General features: G+C 30.3%; 2 protein-coding genes and 1 long non-coding RNA gene across 8 annotated transcripts; 1 reads left to right on the top strand and 2 right to left on the bottom strand.

The window, feature by feature from the left end:
* Window positions 1-3,564: 3,564 nt before the first annotated feature.
* Window positions 3,565-9,671, top strand: LOC103853016. Of its 6 annotated transcripts, none has more exons than XR_004455665.1 (7): window positions 3,565-3,766; window positions 3,862-4,139; window positions 4,293-4,371; window positions 5,664-5,741; window positions 7,889-7,991; window positions 8,349-8,508; window positions 9,462-9,671. It is a non-coding gene; the product is annotated as an uncharacterized LOC103853016 (long non-coding RNA). The 6 variants fall into 6 exon arrangements; XR_004455663.1 differs by lacking the exon at window positions 9,462-9,671 and adding an exon at window positions 8,937-9,328 and having other exon boundaries at window positions 5,664-5,716; window positions 7,889-7,937; XR_004455661.1 differs by lacking the exon at window positions 9,462-9,671 and adding an exon at window positions 8,937-9,328 and having other exon boundaries at window positions 5,664-5,716.
* LOC117132157 lies at window positions 5,748-7,882 on the bottom strand. Its single transcript, XM_033285877.1, has 4 exons — window positions 7,023-7,882; window positions 6,761-6,945; window positions 6,564-6,687; window positions 5,748-6,485 (listed from the first exon to the last, which is right to left on the bottom strand). Exons 1-4 carry the CDS (start codon window positions 7,152-7,154, stop codon window positions 6,048-6,050), a joined length of 879 nt encoding a protein of 292 aa, XP_033141768.1. The 5' UTR covers window positions 7,155-7,882; the 3' UTR covers window positions 5,748-6,047.
* Window positions 9,672-13,082: 3,411 nt separating the features above from the next.
* Window positions 13,083-15,295, bottom strand: LOC103853014 (UPF0725 protein At2g20620). Its single transcript, XM_009129920.2, has 8 exons — window positions 15,143-15,295; window positions 14,849-14,903; window positions 14,538-14,780; window positions 14,240-14,452; window positions 13,985-14,165; window positions 13,767-13,888; window positions 13,612-13,698; window positions 13,083-13,523 (listed from the first exon to the last, which is right to left on the bottom strand). The coding sequence occupies exons 2-8, from the start codon at window positions 14,897-14,899 to the stop codon at window positions 13,308-13,310; spliced, it is 1,113 nt and encodes a 370-aa protein (XP_009128168.1). The 5' UTR covers window positions 14,900-14,903; window positions 15,143-15,295; the 3' UTR covers window positions 13,083-13,307.
* Between the last annotated feature and the right edge of the window lie 2,766 nt (window positions 15,296-18,061).

Genomic DNA, 18,061 nt, shown 5'->3' with positions numbered 1-18,061 from the left:
AAATTAAAAATATATTAATTAAAAATTGTTGTTATTCTTCTTCTTTTTTTGACAACAAAAATTGTAGTTTTTCATATCGATAAGAATGACTAATTTAATAAAATATTCTCAAATAAGTTTAGATATAATATTTTAAAACTGAATTAAACACTAAAAAAATTGTTTAACAAAATAACTTAATTAAAAATACAATTATAATGTAAATTCAGATATAACATAAAATAGTTAAGTGCTTATGTTCAAAACAATTTTAAGAATAAAAACATAAAAGTTAAAGTTAAACCTAAAACACTTTATTTTTTTGAAGGCAGCCCTAAACACGTTGTTGTTTAATGTATGATCACATATACTCGATAGAAGATGAACCAAGTGAAAAAGGATGAAAGCAAGTGCGTGAAAGAAATTTTCGGCGGCTGAGATTTATTCGTGAAAGTATGAAATTTATTCGTGTTTGACTAGAAGTTGAAAGTTAAAATAGCGTGTTTGTGAATTGATGGTTTTTTGGCTTATTTTGAGTTGAAGGTTATTTTATCAATTTTCCATCTCCAATCTCATGTTTTATTCTAATATAAAGACATTCTAATGCCAAACTAAAACCGTGGACTTTTACTAGTTGGAGATCGATCACTCGCCAAAGTCATTTTCGCCACAACAAGTAACAACTTGCTGACTAAGCTATTAAATGGGCTGCATTCGGACTCTTTGAGCCCATTTTAATAAATGGGTGGGGACTGGGTTCTCCTAGCCAACTGAAATATTATTTGAGCTGGAATCAATACTATTAAATTAGGAACATGTCCTATTGATAATAGTTGAGTCCAATTTTTTTTTTTGACGTCAGTTGAGTCCAATTTAAAATATAACTGCAATTAAAATCAATATTACATGTTTAAATATTTAAACTAAAAGATGATGGAGATATTGTTTGATTTCGTTTTATGATTAAATCTTTTGTGAAATATAACTAACCAACATTATGCCACTGAAAGACTCTACTGAGACAAAGATGGGCTGTCAAGAACGTAGAGGAGGTAGGATGGTCAGTTGGTCAGATCTAGTATGGATCGTACATGGACGGTAGTTGGAGTCGGCGGCTCTCCTAGGGTTCCCTCGTCTGGGATTGATCCCTGGGGAAGAGGAATACAAATACAAGAACTTCTTAACTACATGTACATCTATAGTTATATATATTACTATATATATTGTAATACAATAAAGAAGAAAGAAATTTTACGCTTAGTTAAATGAGATCATCTTCTTCATCTCCTCTGAATAATGAAGACATTGATACACGGAATAATGAAAATATTTAAGATAAACTATGGACATGAGATAATTCAGTGTGAGAGGAATAAGCTGGTTGTGATCTAGCTGGACACCTAAGATCACAATATATTGAGATGATCAAATGTGATAGCTAATTCATGAAAGGTAAACTATGAACTATGCTTATTCAATGGTCTGTTAATCCAACATGATAAGGTAGGCCGGAGAGAAGTCAATAGCATGAGTAAGATGATTCTCTGTGTATGTCAAGGATGATCCACCATAGATGTTATACATGTTAGCTTATAATCGTTTTAGATGGTATGGAACATTATTTTAGTACGATGTATAAACCAAGAAATATGAATTGATATGCAGGTTTATTAAAAGTTTATATGTTGTCGTATAACTATTATAGATTTAATTCAGTAGATGATATTAATGAAGTTATAAAAATAAATGCGTCTATATATTTAGTCACAACTTTGTTCAATAGGTGCAAAAAAAAACATGCCAAGGTCATTTTCAAATAGGACTCTAATTTGATGGAATGGTCAAATCTACTCTATTAAAATAAAGTCCTAAATTTATCTACCATTAGAAATTGTCATTTAAATTTTGGACCCTTTAAATTTGTTATTAAACTATTTAATTTATATGGACCATTTTAAATTTGCTACAATAGTATTATTATTAGACGGTACTAAAATTACACAACCGGACAACTTAAACTAAACCAACATTAAATACATTAAAACTTAACTAATCCCTTAATCTGAAATTAAAACAAAACTAAACCGAGGGTTATATACTATTAGATTAACAATACAATAACTCAAACTAGACCTCATGTTGGTATATATAATCGTTTTTGCTTCTCTTGAGATCATAAACTGCACCAAAAAATATTAGATTAATTAATATGTTTCTCCATCTTTCATCATAATATACATTAGAAAAAGATAGTATACTATAGTTATGTCCAGTTGATAGATTTTTTATGCATTACTGCTTGGTTCTTTCTTACAATGACGCACATTTAGATTGAGATCACTTTCTTTTCTGTTAAACTTAGAGAAATCTGCCATTATGAACACAGTGGTGTCAATATATAAGATTCAATCATATAGAGATTATATTATGTTCATCTTTTACGTTAAATAAGTTTTTTTTTTTGTTTATCATAGCTCAAAAAATAATTTATACACGTGTCTTTTATGGTAAATTAGATATTTTGTAATTTAAATAAGATTAATATCTAATAATTTTGTAAATAGAATCATTATCTAAAAGAATTATTAGAAACATGTTATCAAGAATATATTTGATCAAATATTTACTAACGTGTCTTGCAAACAAAATAACTGTTAACAACTTAATTTGATTTCTTTACTTTGTTATTCTGTTATATTTGATAAGATAATATATAATTTTCAAGATTTTGTTCCTTATATTCCGAGCTCTCTATTTATTAACTTCCAGTCTACATTCTAAATATTGTGCTCCTTTCAAATATATATCTTAACTTCTTATAACAACTTCTAGAAAATATGGAAATCAGAATATGCTATTGATCCTTTCAAATATGTAAATCAGAATATACCTAACGAGACTTATTATCTTAAAAGTAAATCCAAAAAATATTTGGACCAAATATGTTAGATCTTTTTAACAACAAAAATAGTTAGAAAGGCGTCATATTAATTTGTTAATATAGTCCATACCAAACTGTTAATTTACAAACAAAACATCTAACACTAGAATAAAAAAACACCATGTACAACATTGAAAATTTGTGCACAGAAAAAAACACCATGTACAACATATTTCGTAACCATCACAATTCAATATATCTAAAAAAATATTATATATTGTCAATTACATAAAAATATTATAAACATACATTATTTACCACTAAATATACATAAAATTAGATAGAACAATATCCGCACACAGCGCGGATCCGTATCTAGATACGGACCCGCGCTATGCGCGGATATTATTTGGACAAATTACTCTAATTATTTTTGAGTTTAGATTATATAATTTAAGTTATATGTTTATAATATGATGTCTTCCTTATAATTTAATTTTGTTTTGTTTTTTGAAGTATATATAATGTTTGCTTGTTTAGTACATACATCAAACACACGTTTGTTTGTTAAAACCCAAAATTTAAACAAATTTGGCCCATATAATAATACTTGATAAATGTTTGTGATCCATTAATTTGTAACGTAAGTACAGTTCAAGTATTTTGATTTGGCCCATTTATAAAAACAATATAGTTTGATAAAAAATTAAAGGAAGCCTAGAATTTTTTTTTTTCCGGGAAGATCAACTACTTCAACGTGTCCTTCTAAAAAAATCAACAACTTTATTTTTTCTTCTTCTTCGACGGTGGTTCTGTAATCGATCAAAATCACTTGAATCGTTCCCTTCAAATCCATGATCAAATCGTTCAAAAATCATTCAAGTCAATCGATCTTGTGTTTTTAAGGTTAGACTCTTTTGATTTTTGTTTGTAAACACTCATATTAAGCAATCAGGGTTTGAACTTGGTTAATCAGTTGGAATTTTTTTAAACGTTCATAGATCTCTCACCTAGAGTTCTAGATCTCCCATCATAATGTTCGATTTCAAGATCTGCTTTAGTTCCGGGTCCACCATCACCAAGCTTTAGACTCACAGATAAGTTTTATTTTTAAATTATAAAAATTTATTTTTGCTGTATAAACAGGATTTAGAAATCCTATTATGTTAATGAATAATTGATTATTGATACGTTTTTGTACAGGTAACAAAAGTTTTTTCTTAAAAGGACATAAGAAGAGTAGAAGGCAAACATGATATAGCTTATAAAAAAGTGAAGTGTACGTTTCAAACGCTTTATACACATTACGTTTCTTATAAATTGCCTTCTTATTTATTCTCCTGATCTTCTTACTACTCTGTTTTTTAATAAATTTATTTGTTCTGGTTTATTTACGTTAACAGATCAAACTCATAGTTTATATATTCATTAGGTTATTGGTGAGGACTGGAGAAAAGAGAAACTACAATTTACTAATTGGAACAGTCCACGAACCAATTTCAGAAATAAAGGTTAGTACTATCTACAACGTATATAAATTGAGGAACCGTGAACTAAACCAGTAGAATCTTTATAAGGATAGACTGTTTAGGATGCACGGCTAGACTTTATAGTAATATATTAGATTGACTGCTTTGAAATTTTCAGAATAGTGATCGTTGTATAATTGGTGCTAGTTTGGATGATTATTGTTCTGTGTATTGTTGAAATTTATTTGATTTTGGATTGGTTTGACTGGATAACAAACTGTATTTCTTTTGGTACAAAACATGATGATTATATTCATGTTTTGTTTCAATTCAAACCTCTGTAACGTTTGATAGTGAAGAGCAGAGTACATTGTGTCTGGTAAATGAAAAAAAAACTGAATTTATTTAGTTCAAAGTCAGATATGACTTTAAAAACTTCAACTCAAATGTAGATCAGAAAAAAAAAACAAAACACAAAACACCAGTTTCACGTTGCAGTCTAACACAAAAAACAATCTTTCGTTTAGACACTTCCATCACTCCTCTCTGTTTTCAAGATTATTGAAAACCTCTTTGAAAACAACATTTGTAGTTTTACTTTGTGGCTTCCCCTCTTTATCCACGATCAAAACTTTCAAACCTTTCTTCGATGTAACCCTTGATATGGCAACATATAGCTGTCCGTGAGAAAAAACTGGTCTAGGAAGAAATAATCCAACTTCAGACAGTGATTGTCCTTGGCTTTTGTTGATGGTTATTGCAAAAGCCACTGCTAAAGGCAATTGTCTTCTACGCATCTTGAAAGGAAGTCTTTTATCTGTTGGAGTGATCAACAATCTTGGAATATAAGCGATTTCACCAACCTTAGCACCAGTTAAGATTCTAGCTTCCACCATAAAATCCATAAGCTGAGTGATTTGCAATCTTGTTCCATTCATTAAACCTTCATTAGGATTAATATTCCTAAGCAACATAACAGGACAAATATAACAAAATAACAAGTTGGTATATACTGTATCTTTAAACATATTGTACTGTTATTGTTTGATTTCGTTCCATTTCGTTCAATTTCAAACAAATATGTAAATCAGAATATGTAAATGAAAATTGCTTTAGTTAAGATTTTTTGCATAATAGGCAGTATAATATCTAAATAGATCACAACAATTTTTATATTTAGATACAGTATAACAGTTTTAACATATATCTCAACCGATTTCTTTAGTATTTGTGTTTTATTCTAAGATTTTGTTTATTACTATCAAATTTGAAAATTTCATTAATAAAATAATATAAATGACTAACATTCTTCTACGTTATTTGATGTTTTTCAGGACAGTTTATGTGTCTAACTTGAAGCGACATATGGTCATAGAGTTAGCAAAAGGTATTCCAACTACAACATATGCCAAGTAAGCGATAACTTAACATTCATTTTGCAGTAGGTTAAACATCTATAATAACAAATAGGATATTTTCCACTACTTGAATATATGTTTAATGAAAGCATAACAATGAAACTTATTAGTTTATTAAAACTCATTTTATTAAAACTCATCCTTATTGATAGGAAAAAAACAACATAATACGTAGAAACTGAAAAAAACCACTATCCTAGAAAAATAAAATAAAAAAACATTTATTTGATTTGCTAAAATGCAACAAAGTCCGTAACAGCAACACCTTTCACTTCTCCACAGTGTTCTTTTCCACCTTGATTATCTTAGAGCATTGTTTCTTTGAAGTAGAAGAAAGGTCATCAATTTCATTACTGCTTTCTTTTCGTTTTGACAGTGGAGTTGAAGATAAACATGTGTTGTCTTCAGTTTCAATGCTGACAAAAGACACCTAATACAAAAAAACAGATTCAAAATATCAAATAAGTAACCATAACAAATATGCTTATTATACAATATAAAAACTTCACAAATTTTACAAACCTGTTCTGATGAACGATCAGAGGAAACTATGGTCGATGTATCTCCGGTGTCCTCATCATCCGCGCAAGTTATTATTGCATCAGCAGACCAAGTCTTCCCAACATTAAATATATGGGATCCATAATCAACATTATCTTTGTTCACATAGACTCCAAATTTGAAAGTCTTCCCAATCAGAGCAGTAACTTGGTCAGGCAAGTCTTCAGGATCCTCAACCTAAATAGAAATAAACACAACATTAAAAACGACAAATGCAACCCATAATATAAAAGTGAAATTACAACTTGTATATACCTCTTCTAGAGAACCATTTAAGAGTACTTCAGCACTTACTCCCAAAATAGGTTCAGCAACAGTATCAAGCAACATCACCTTAGTTTCACCAGTGTCATCCTTTAGTAATAGGTGTATTTTGAACCTGTACGAAATGTATAAATTAGTTACAACATATAGATTGTGAAACATTTTAGTTTCAAGTTAAAAAGACATACCTAGGTGCAACATTGGTAACTGACTGATGGCATGTATCACAATACCACAGATGTTTCACAGGCACCACATCCCTATTAGTAATGTCAGTAACCTTCTTATAGTGGCACTTAGCACAACCAAAATAATACCATGCCCAATCTGTGTCTATTGCATCAACTGTTGCTGTAACAATGCATTTCTCAATCTGTACAAGTAACATTAGCTTTATTAACTTTGTTGGTTTTTATTTTAAAAAAGCTAAGATAAATATATAAAACGAACCTCAGTCGCCATTATGATATCCAAAATTTTTCTCTCTGGGTAAATTGACCACTGATCTGGTTGGCGTTTGTTTCCTTTGGGTTTCACAACCTCACGACCATCAGTAATGAGAGCAAGCTCATTATTTGGCATCCTATATAGCAATTAAACTTTTACACAAGAAGGAATCTATGTAGATATATCTAAAAAGTATTATGATATGATCGTATAACGTACAGTCTGATATAATCTTGCACATCAAATCCAGGTGGATTTATCTCCAAGGTTGAAGTATCAAATGCATTTGTTATCTGGACTTGTCCTACAACAAACAAAGTAAATAATTGAAATAAATTAAAATACAAATCTAAATATATACTAATTAATATTTTAGTAGATATATTACCCTTGTAAAAATTGATTTTGGCAAATCTCAGTAAACAGAGGAAATTTTTATTCACTTGACCAACTTTGTATGTATATAAAAGTTGTTCAGCATAACGACCCCAAAGACAACATGCTATTTGGTGATCCCTGATAATAGAGGAAAAAAGATAAATTATTAAAAACACGATTTGGTTACATTTATCATGTATAATTGTCTAATGTAATGTTCATAACTTACTCTGTATCAGTCAAAGTAAGTTCCAGCTTCTTTGTTTCTTTACCTTGAACTGGTACAACCTGCATATCTCCAATATCTATTGCTTGACCAATAACATCTACAAACATACAAAGAAATTTGGACTATTAATTTAGATAAGCAGAAGAAATTAGATATATAAAGAATTATATTATGAGTTACCAATTAGAACATTTGAATCAAGACTTCCATTCATGATTTCTGGGAAAGTGGTCAATGACAAAAATTCATCATCATTTTTCAGGGAGGAATTGGTGACATTAGAGTTACTTATGATGGTCAGCTTGTACGCTGTATGTATATAAAAGTTGTTCAGCATAACGACCCCAAAGACAACATGCTATTTGGTGATCCCTGATAATAGAGAAAAAAAGATAAATTATTAAAAACACGATTTGGTTACATTTATCATGTATAATTGTCTAATGTAATCATAACTTACTCTGTATCAGTCAAAGTAAGTTCCAGCTTCTTTGTTTCTTTACCTTGAACTGGTACAACCTGCATATCTCCAATATCTATTGCTTGACCAATAACATCTACAAACATACAAAGAAATTTGGACTATTAATTTAGATAAGCAGAAGAAATTAGATATATAAGGAATTATATTATGAGTTACCAATTAGAACATTTGAATCAAGACTTCCATTCATGATTTCTGGGAAAGTGGTCAATGACAAAAATTCATCATCATTTTTCAGGGAGGAATTGGTGACATTAGAGTTACTTATGATGGTCAGCTTGTACGCATGACTGGTCGGTCGGTACTTTCCAGCAGCAGGAGTTACAGACACATTCTCAATGAACCTCCATTGTCCCACCTGAAGTTTCTTAACACGAGCCAAGAAGAGTCTCTTGCAGGTACAATGAATCTTAACACCCTACAATAACATTTGGTATAATATAGTTTAACAGACTGCAATACAACCTTTGAGAAACATAAAAGTTATGTCATGGAAACACTTACTGTCTTATCTGCGAGTATGAACTGCAAAGAGTCTCCACCGGGATAGTTAGAACGCTGTGTCCATGAATGTAGAACCTTTACTTCAACCTTCCAAGTTGATTTAAATGGTTTGACATCGTTCAACAAAGTTATTCGGTCTGATGTAACCATTGCCATTAGCTTCTCTGTTTTTTTAATAGTGAGTTGTAGAAAGTGTTAGGCAATGGGAAGATGTTTTATAGTGATATGTTTCTAAAGATTAGATTGAAGGAGTATCGTTAGGATATTTTGATTTGCATATTTTATGAAATCGAAAACAAATTCTGGTTACTCTATTTTGTAGGAGTTGTTATATTCGGTTAAGATATGGAACACATAAGAATGTAATTGTTAAGCTGATAAATATGGCGTTCGAAATATAAGGTTCGAAATATATGGACGAATATCTTGGGAAAAGAATATCCAATCTTTAGAGGATAGATGTGAGTACATTTATTCTTTTGGTTAGAATATTCTTTTATACTTGATTTTGATAATCAAATATATTTAACGATGGGAGACAGATACAAAATGTAAATGAACGTAAGTCCTGAATCATATAGTTGGCTTCAATAGATAAAAAAAATCATATGTGATGTAATTAGATAACAATGATGAAATTTTACAATTTCTATGATGTAAACTTATATTCAGATAATATTATGTTCATAATAAAATTCTGTATAACTGGGAATGTTTGATATGGTGAATAATGATCAAAGTATGTATTACAATTTGTTGGTATAAAAACTGGAATGGTATGTATTACGATTTGGGTACATTTAAAATGTATATTTGTCTAATGTAATTATTAAAACTGGAATGGTAGGTATTGCACGTGGAGAGTGTGATAACCAAATTTAAATAAAGTTTTAACGTTGGTTTTGTCTAAGTTAGGTATGAAGGATAACCGATTAGATGTGTATTTCTATGTTGGTTTAAATTAAGTTGTAAGTTAAACTGATATATTCAAGGAACCAAACACATTTCCATGTCCAAACATTTGCTATTCTAAAGGTAGTCCAAATTTAAATGACAACTTGTAAATGGTAGATATTAAATAGGATTCTGTTTTAATAGATTAGATTCTCGAGACCATCTCTCTTATCAATACTAACTGATTAAAATCCACGGTTACGTATGTTTTATACATATGCGCATGCATATAAAACTATATCACAAACTCATAATGCGCATAACAGACAATACTAACTAATTAAAATCCACGGTCACATGGAATAACAGTCGTGTAGTATAGACATGTTCATAATGACAATCCTAAAATCTGTCTATTACCTTTTAACCGTGTAGGTAAAAGTAAAACTATATTAAAGCACACACAAAAATATTAAAAAATAAATTAGAAAACTAAACTATCTTTTTTGATTCAGGTATTTTATATCTAAGTTACTTAACTTATTTAAAAATAACTGAAATTATCAAAATACAACATGTTAAGATTTATCAAGACTTATATATAATAAATTGTCTCAAAATCACACTCCCCTTAACCTATATAAAATATCCAAATTTTTAAAAGGCACGTCTACCGTATTCTAAATCAAGATTTAGAATTCACGGTTACGTAATATATTTGAGCGGGTGGAAGAATATAAACCATAAGATTGAAATATATATATATATATATATATAATCTTTTTAAATTAATACTCTTTAAATCAATATACACTAAAAATTTCTGTAAAATAATATAATTTTACAGTCCCAAATTAAATTTTTTTGTTCAATTAGTATAACGATAAAATAATATATCTATAAATTAATAAAAATTATAGTTTTGGTGTAGTCCCAACATTATTAATTTATAGAAGTTTCACTATATGTATATGTGTGTGTTCAGATGCTCACTCGATTTGGTGTAATGTTGAGGCGTGAAAAACTGGACAACAAAACCATAATTGTAATCTTTATAACACTTTTGAAAAATACGATAATTTTCAAATGAAATACTTCTACATAAAAAAAAGTTTATTGCCGAAGTATACTATTTTTTACTTGATAAATTTCTCTATATATTACTATTTCAAGTGTTCAATAATATCTTAAAATTATCATAAAAATAAATTTTAAATCTAAAATAAAAAGAAAAACATAATCTTATAATAGGTTATTAATATTTCATATCAATTAATTTTATTTTTATATATTACCATTTTCTCTTTTTTTTAATGACATCATAACAATTTCATCAAAATCAAAAGAATCACAAATTTATTCAATTTTATTTTATTTACCGAAGACCATATTAACCCACATATATATATATATTTAATAGAATATATTAAAAAAATTCAAAAAATTTTGTTCGGTTTTCAGTGCGGCTTGGGTTTTATATTTGTTTTCCGATATAACATTTTAAGAACCACTTGAGTATATGGGTCAGATCTAATAGAGTATGATACTTTGATTTTTGGGTTGATTCCGAGTCGGGTTTTTTGGGTACGGATATTTTTGACGAATTATGTTAGGTAACTACTAAAAAAATATAATATGTTGCAAACTTTACGAATAAAGTTTAAAAATAATTTCTGAAATGCATATGACACAAGTGTACAATTATGCAACCATTGACATATTTAATATAATTACCAAAAATTATTTTAAATTAATATTAATATTAAACACAAATATAAAAACTAAATTTCTCAAAATTAAAACAAAAATATACCCGCTCTTTCAAAGAGCGGGTCATAATCTAGTCTATTATATTAAAACAGTAGTGTGACCAATTGATAAAAGTATGGTCCAATTAATTTTAAGAAACTGATTATTTTATAACTGCATCAGTATTCATTTTTATTTAAAACAACTTTGATTTACGGTAACTCCCTATATAACTCATAAGAATCAAACGAAAATGGTGGGCCCACTTCTCTCAACCACATTGATTAACCGACGTGTAAGATGTGAATAATTATATCTTTCTTTTGTTGTTTCCAAAAATGGTTATGCCTATTTATATTACCTCAGATATAACCATCTTATATATTATGCATAATGTAATACCCTTTATGATCCATAATAAAAACGTTTAATATTTGGCCTAACATCAGTTAATATAATACATCAGCTAATATAATACGTTCAAGAATATATAAATATGTAAATGTTTTTAAAATATATTCTATTAAATTAGGAACATGACTTATTAATAGAGGTTTAATCCACTTATTATTTTCTCTATATAACCTACTTAAAAAATAAATTAAATATTTTAAAACTGCATTTTAAATAAAACAAAATAAACAAATTATACAACACATAATTTGTAATTTCCATCCCAAAATTCTCGGTACCCACACATATATTACCGACAATTTTTTTTTTGAAAAAATATATTACTGACACTGACAGTTATATATATATATATATATATATATATAAAACAAATATTCTTTTTTTTGGGTTTATATCAAACGTGAATTGTATATTACTGACAGTTATATATATATATATATATATATATATAATAACAAATATCCTTCTTTTTGAATATATATCAAATGTGAATTGTGAACCTATATAATCTTAGATTAAAATTAACTCTGATATATTTTAAAAACTCATTTTTACACCACAATAACATAATTTACATCTCAATCCAAGAAGTTATGATTTATTCATCGAGATATTAATTTATTCAAATTCTGAATGTTTTACACAATAGGTTTTAACAGGTTTTTAACCTATATAATTTTAGATTAAAATGATGTTAAAATATGTTTTAACGGGTTTTAAATGAACTTTTAATAGAAATAAATATTCATTTAAACTCATTTATTTTAACAAATTGTAAATGGGTTATTCTGTTAAAAATCATTTAATAAATGTGATTTTACTAAAAGTTAGTGAGGACTATATTAACCATTTATATAAATATATTTATCTGAATATATTAAATTCATAATTTTCGGTGCGGATTGGGTTTGATATTAATTTTCAGATATAACATTTTAAGAATCTTTCGAGCGTATATGACATGTCTAATAGAATATGAGATTTTGATTTTCTGGTTGATTCTAAATCGATTTTTTTAGGTACGATTATTCTTGACTAATTATGTTAGATAACTACGAAAAAATATAATATGTCACTAATTTTAGGAATAAAGTTAAAAAGTAATTTCTGAAATGCATAAAGCACCAGTGTATAGTTATGCAACTTGACATACTTAATATAGTTACGAACAATTAAATTAATATTAATTACAAAAAAAAAAAAAAATAGAAATTTAAAAAAATTTAAAAATTTTGAACCAAAAATATATCCGCCTTTTAAGGGCGGATCAATATCTAGTGTATTATTATATCAACAGAATTTCAAATATCGTTGTATGTGATTGGCGTGTGAAACAAGCGATTTTTTTATTAGAGCGTGTACCCAGCCTAGATAATATAATATTACGATTACGATTGCACAATCAATCAAAAAAGAGATAGTTGCTAGCCTAGCATAGATAGAAGAACTACAAACGTTTACTCGGACCGTTTTTAATTACTCACATAATCAACCTCAGAGACTCAGTTTAAAAGACAAACATTACGATTGCACAATCAACTTAAAAGATACTTGATAGCGTAGATAGAACTACAGACCGTTTTTTAAAAAAAATTACTCTCTCTCTCATAGTCAACCTCAGAAGAGACTCTTCACATCACATGAAGCACTTGGCTTCAAGTGATAGATGCTCTGGAATCCCATCCCTTGTCCTCCTGATGATACCTTTCCAGACATCACCGCAACTTGTTTTGAAGGTTATGAAGAAGACTGCATTATCCAACAGCTCGACCTCTTTCAGAGAGTCGACAACTCCTCTGGTTTGCACAACAACCTTTCCGAGCTCCAGGGGCTTTGAACGCTCAAACATGAACTGTAACACAACACCAAGAAGAGATTCCTTATAATAACATAGTATAAACACACACAAAAAAAAAGAGTCATTTGTTTTGGGTACTCACCGGGTCCGTCTGCTTCTTGGTGTACAAGGCTAGTTCAGCGTAAAGATGAAGCCATTCTTTGGCTTGTTCCACCTCTGATTCTTTCATCTGGAGAATAAATAATCAATCAATGTCAGCAAAAAAAAAGAAGAATTAAAGAGGGAGGGGCTCATGACCTCGTAGTATTGCAGCAGCAGCGTACTAGTGGCATAGTCATCAGGCAACCAATCGGGCATGTTGCCTTTGAAAAGCTCATCCACGGAGAGTGTGTCAAATCCACATTGGAATCCATCTTCCCCTGTGGTAGACATGACCAACAAAGTATATCATATAGAGAGAAACATAGAAAAAAAAAAACAGAAAAGATATAAGACCATTTTTGCAATCATATTACCTGGAGGAGGAGGTGGGGGCAAGGGCCTGCAGCGGGTTGTGACAACATGGAAGCAATCTTTATTCTCAGTGGCAAGCCGAACATTTGTTTCAAACCTGCAAGTGTAATTGCGTGCTGGATCCCTTGCCTCTAAGGTCTGGTCATAATCTCGAGGCAGACCCAAGCGTTCAAAGTGTGTCCCCTACAAAATAAAAAAAACATATTATTATATACTATGGTTAAGGAAGAAGCAAGTAAAAGAAAAAGAGAGATAACCTTTTCGAGATTGTAGCAATGGAGTGCGATTTTAGCAAAGAGCAGTGGCTTGGCGTGCATAGCATCCTGAGATTGAGAGTAACTGTAACCGCCAGGGGCAGTGGGACTATAAGTTGGACTCGGAGTGTACGGAGGATGAAAGGTTCTTCGATATACCAAGTTAGATGGAGTTGGTGACTGTATATATAACGACCGCTTGCCCGGTTTGGGTTCCTTCAGAGAATGAACATCAACACCGATTCAATGCAAAATAATACAGGAAAGAGCAAAACTTTTTATAAAAAAATAATAATAATACCGGGGAGGGGGTCACCGGTAGAAGAATAGCATCGAGTAACTCCTTCTTCAGCTCGTCTTGAGGAGTAGAAGGCAATTCTATGACCACTGCACTCCAAGTGCTGCGGCCGGAGGGAGGAGGTCCCCAATCAGTGAGAGGATCCTGATATGGTGGTGGATAAAAGTCAACAAAACCTTGTGCTGATGGCTTGTAGGTCGGCGGCGGCGGCGGCGGCGGTGGCGGCGGTAGAGAAGCACCGAGTTCCTGAAGGATATGCACCACCAAGTTTTTTAAAAAACGCCCACCACAAACTAGAAAACAAAACAAATTACCTTAACACTCAATGTGTCGCTGTCCTCTGTCCTCATCACCACGTCCGCCATTCTCCTATAATCAGAGTGTTAGAAGATTCAATTGAAAATCCAACATCAAACACAAAAAAAAAATATTAATATCAAACCCTAATTTCGAGTCTATCAACCTAACCAAAAACGACTCCACAGATGCTGATTCTAACTTATACGCTAATTCATGAAAGCAGAGCAGATTCGGTCAAACAAGAGACCCTAGCAGACGGAATCAGGATGAACATACGAACTAGAGACGAGAACGAAAGAAACCTTTACCTTTTCTTTCTCTCTTTCTTTCTTTCTTTCCCAGAAACAAAATGAATTAACAACTTTCTCTCGCTTTCCTTATATAATAGAGATCCCTTCTTACTAATACGACCGACATATCTTTTGGGCTTCTCCAAATTTTCAAAAGAAGGCCCAATAATTACAGTCCAGACCAACAAGAAATCAGTGCCATTATAATAGATCAAATGTCAGTCATTAAACTCCTCTTGTCTTTTAATCCAACTGGACTATATTTACAAAGTGATTTATACACATATCGTCACTACAATTATTTTTGCTAAAAAAAAGATGACATGACACTTAAAATATATGACATGGTTTTAGAAAATAGTGACAAAGCATCATATTAATTGTGAAATGTAAAATTTCTTTATAAATTTTTTTTTTTTGTAGAAATTTTAAATATGGTAATAAAAACAACTCATATATCATCATTAATGTCATTTTTCCATATAAATATTTATTTATGATAAACTATTAAATATATTAATAATTCATATATCACAATTAAAATAATAATATATATGTATGTATGTATGTATGTATCTCATATTAATAAAAATAAACTAAATTAAGTAATACTAATCCAAAAAAAAATTTGATAGTCATTATTTAAATTTATCTGTTCATCTTCATCATTTAACTTAACAAAAAGATTTTTCAGTTTAACTAAAACAAACAAAGTCTCAAATTTATTAGAATTTATATTTATATGTAAATAGTGTATATATTTAAAATTAGATGGGAAGATATATATATATATAATAAATAATCATTAAACACAATAATATAATTAAAACTATTTTTAGAAAATCTAATTTTATCTTTATTAAAATTTAAATAAAAATCAAATTTAAATAGGTATACCAAATCAAAAAAAATTAAGATTACAAAAATACGTTTATGATTTTTTATAACTATTGAAGTTAAAATATAAATTAATAATGTTGGAATATAAATCAAAATTTTTTTTTGAAATAAAAAAATATTATATTAAAAATTACTATTTCTGTGCAGGAAAACTCCAAGTACAAAGTAAACGACTTGCTCAAAGTTATACCGTTATACTCAATGTCAAACCCAAAATCTTTTATAAACTAATTTTTCTTTAAAAAAAAAACCTTGATATACACATATACAGAAAGAAGTATAACCTTGATATTTGCAAGAATGGAACTCCTACGATAATGTATATGATCATTTCCTTTACTCTCTCTGCTTCGTAGGATTGTGATATATCTGAGAGAGAATATGAAATTTAAAAGCTTTAAATGATTGTCTCGCGCAGTTGTATGACAGATTAGAGTTTACCCAAGTTTTAGTTATCCAAGACCTTGCTGCTGGTAAGAAGTTTATTACAGTTTTGATCTTATTGGTTGTAGAGTTAACTCTCTTGGGATTTAGTTAGTGAAAAATGAAAATGGTTTTAATATGGCGTAAGAAGTATTGAAGATGACTATGTTATCGATACGGAAGGTGATATAGCAGATGGTAATGGTTACTTATTTATCATCCCTTAACCAGAAAAAAGGTAAGTACAAAAGAGCACTTGATCAGCTTCGGAAAGGTATGCTAGTGAGTGTTACTTTGATGTCTCTCCTTATCAAAAAATCAGATACCAAAGAGATTGATTATATGATTTGGGAATGTAGCAGTTAGCACCATGTTTGGGGTTGCGACTAGCCAGTGACATGTCACGTGAGAAGTTTCACCTGAAACATAGGTGGAAGAGTAAAGCACTGCAGTCTTGGAAGAGATATATACAACAGCATGAGTTTAGTGAAAGTGTCACAGAGACTATGACTGAAACTCATGGTACCGTAAGCAGTCCTGTTTTGATCAGAGGAATTCACCATTATGATGATATTCAGGTGCTTATCGCAGTCGAAGAGAATAAGTCATTGAGGGAGCATAATAATGAGAAAAACCTGATGCCTTTTCATGTGTATATATAGATGAAACTGTAATTGAGAGAGCAGTTGGTTAGTTGGAGCCTTGTCCCTTGTGGCTTAGGCTTGTTTCTCTTTTGAGATTCAAGATAGCTTTCCCTGTAACTCCTCTGTTCTTGATAAGAAAGTGACATTGTTCTTATCACATAAACAAGGACGAAGTTGGAAGTGATGGTTTTAACTGCACCACCTTTGATGGTGGTTTTGCTCAAGACGCTGGTCCCTTTGATAGTGGAGGTCTCCGGAAGAAATGAACCATCTAGGGATCAAGAATCTGAGTTGTCCGTGTCAAAGAGAATTTTATGAAGTCTTCAAGTGAAATTAAAGGCAATATGCCTCTCGTGGTTTCCCCTTCATTAGCTATCATAGAAATGTTTAATGACAACTCAATCCAGATTTGAAGTTGGTACATGAGGATGAGCTTGATACTGATCCTCCTGAGAGGAATTTAAAACACCATGTTGAGTATTCATCAAGTGAAAAGTGCTATGGCCGCTCTTGGTAATTTGGCTGAGTGCTCCTCAGCCGTGTCAATCCTCTAAGAAGAAACGTTCAGAAGAGCTCTGTTTCAAAACCCGACCACCGATATCTTCTTGCAGAGCAATATTATTCCTCATGATAGACACCTCACAGCAATCCTAAAAATGGAGACCTTAACTCGGAAATGCAGCAATATCTAATAGAAACATCCAAGCATCAAGTGTCTCTTGCCTCTGTTTGAAACTTAAATTCTGGTAAATTTCTAAGGTCAGTGGTAGCTCTCTGCCTGCTAACTTGAGAGAGACAGGTTCGCCTTTTCATCATCATCACGATGCTCTTTTAAGCTTACAGTGCTTGAATCTGAATGGGTTGCCAAAAGGTATCGGAGAAGCTGTATGTCATGTCCCAAGTTAAAAGTTATCTCTATCTACTGGAACATGAGGTAATATTCATTTTTGTCACACTTCTTGATTTTACC

The sequence above is a fragment of the Brassica rapa genome, chromosome A02 (genome assembly GCF_000309985.2).
Source record: "Brassica rapa cultivar Chiifu-401-42 chromosome A02, CAAS_Brap_v3.01, whole genome shotgun sequence".
In the NCBI taxonomy this organism is placed as follows: domain Eukaryota; kingdom Viridiplantae; phylum Streptophyta; class Magnoliopsida; order Brassicales; family Brassicaceae; genus Brassica; species Brassica rapa.
This window is presented reverse-complemented; position numbering and strand designations above follow the sequence as displayed.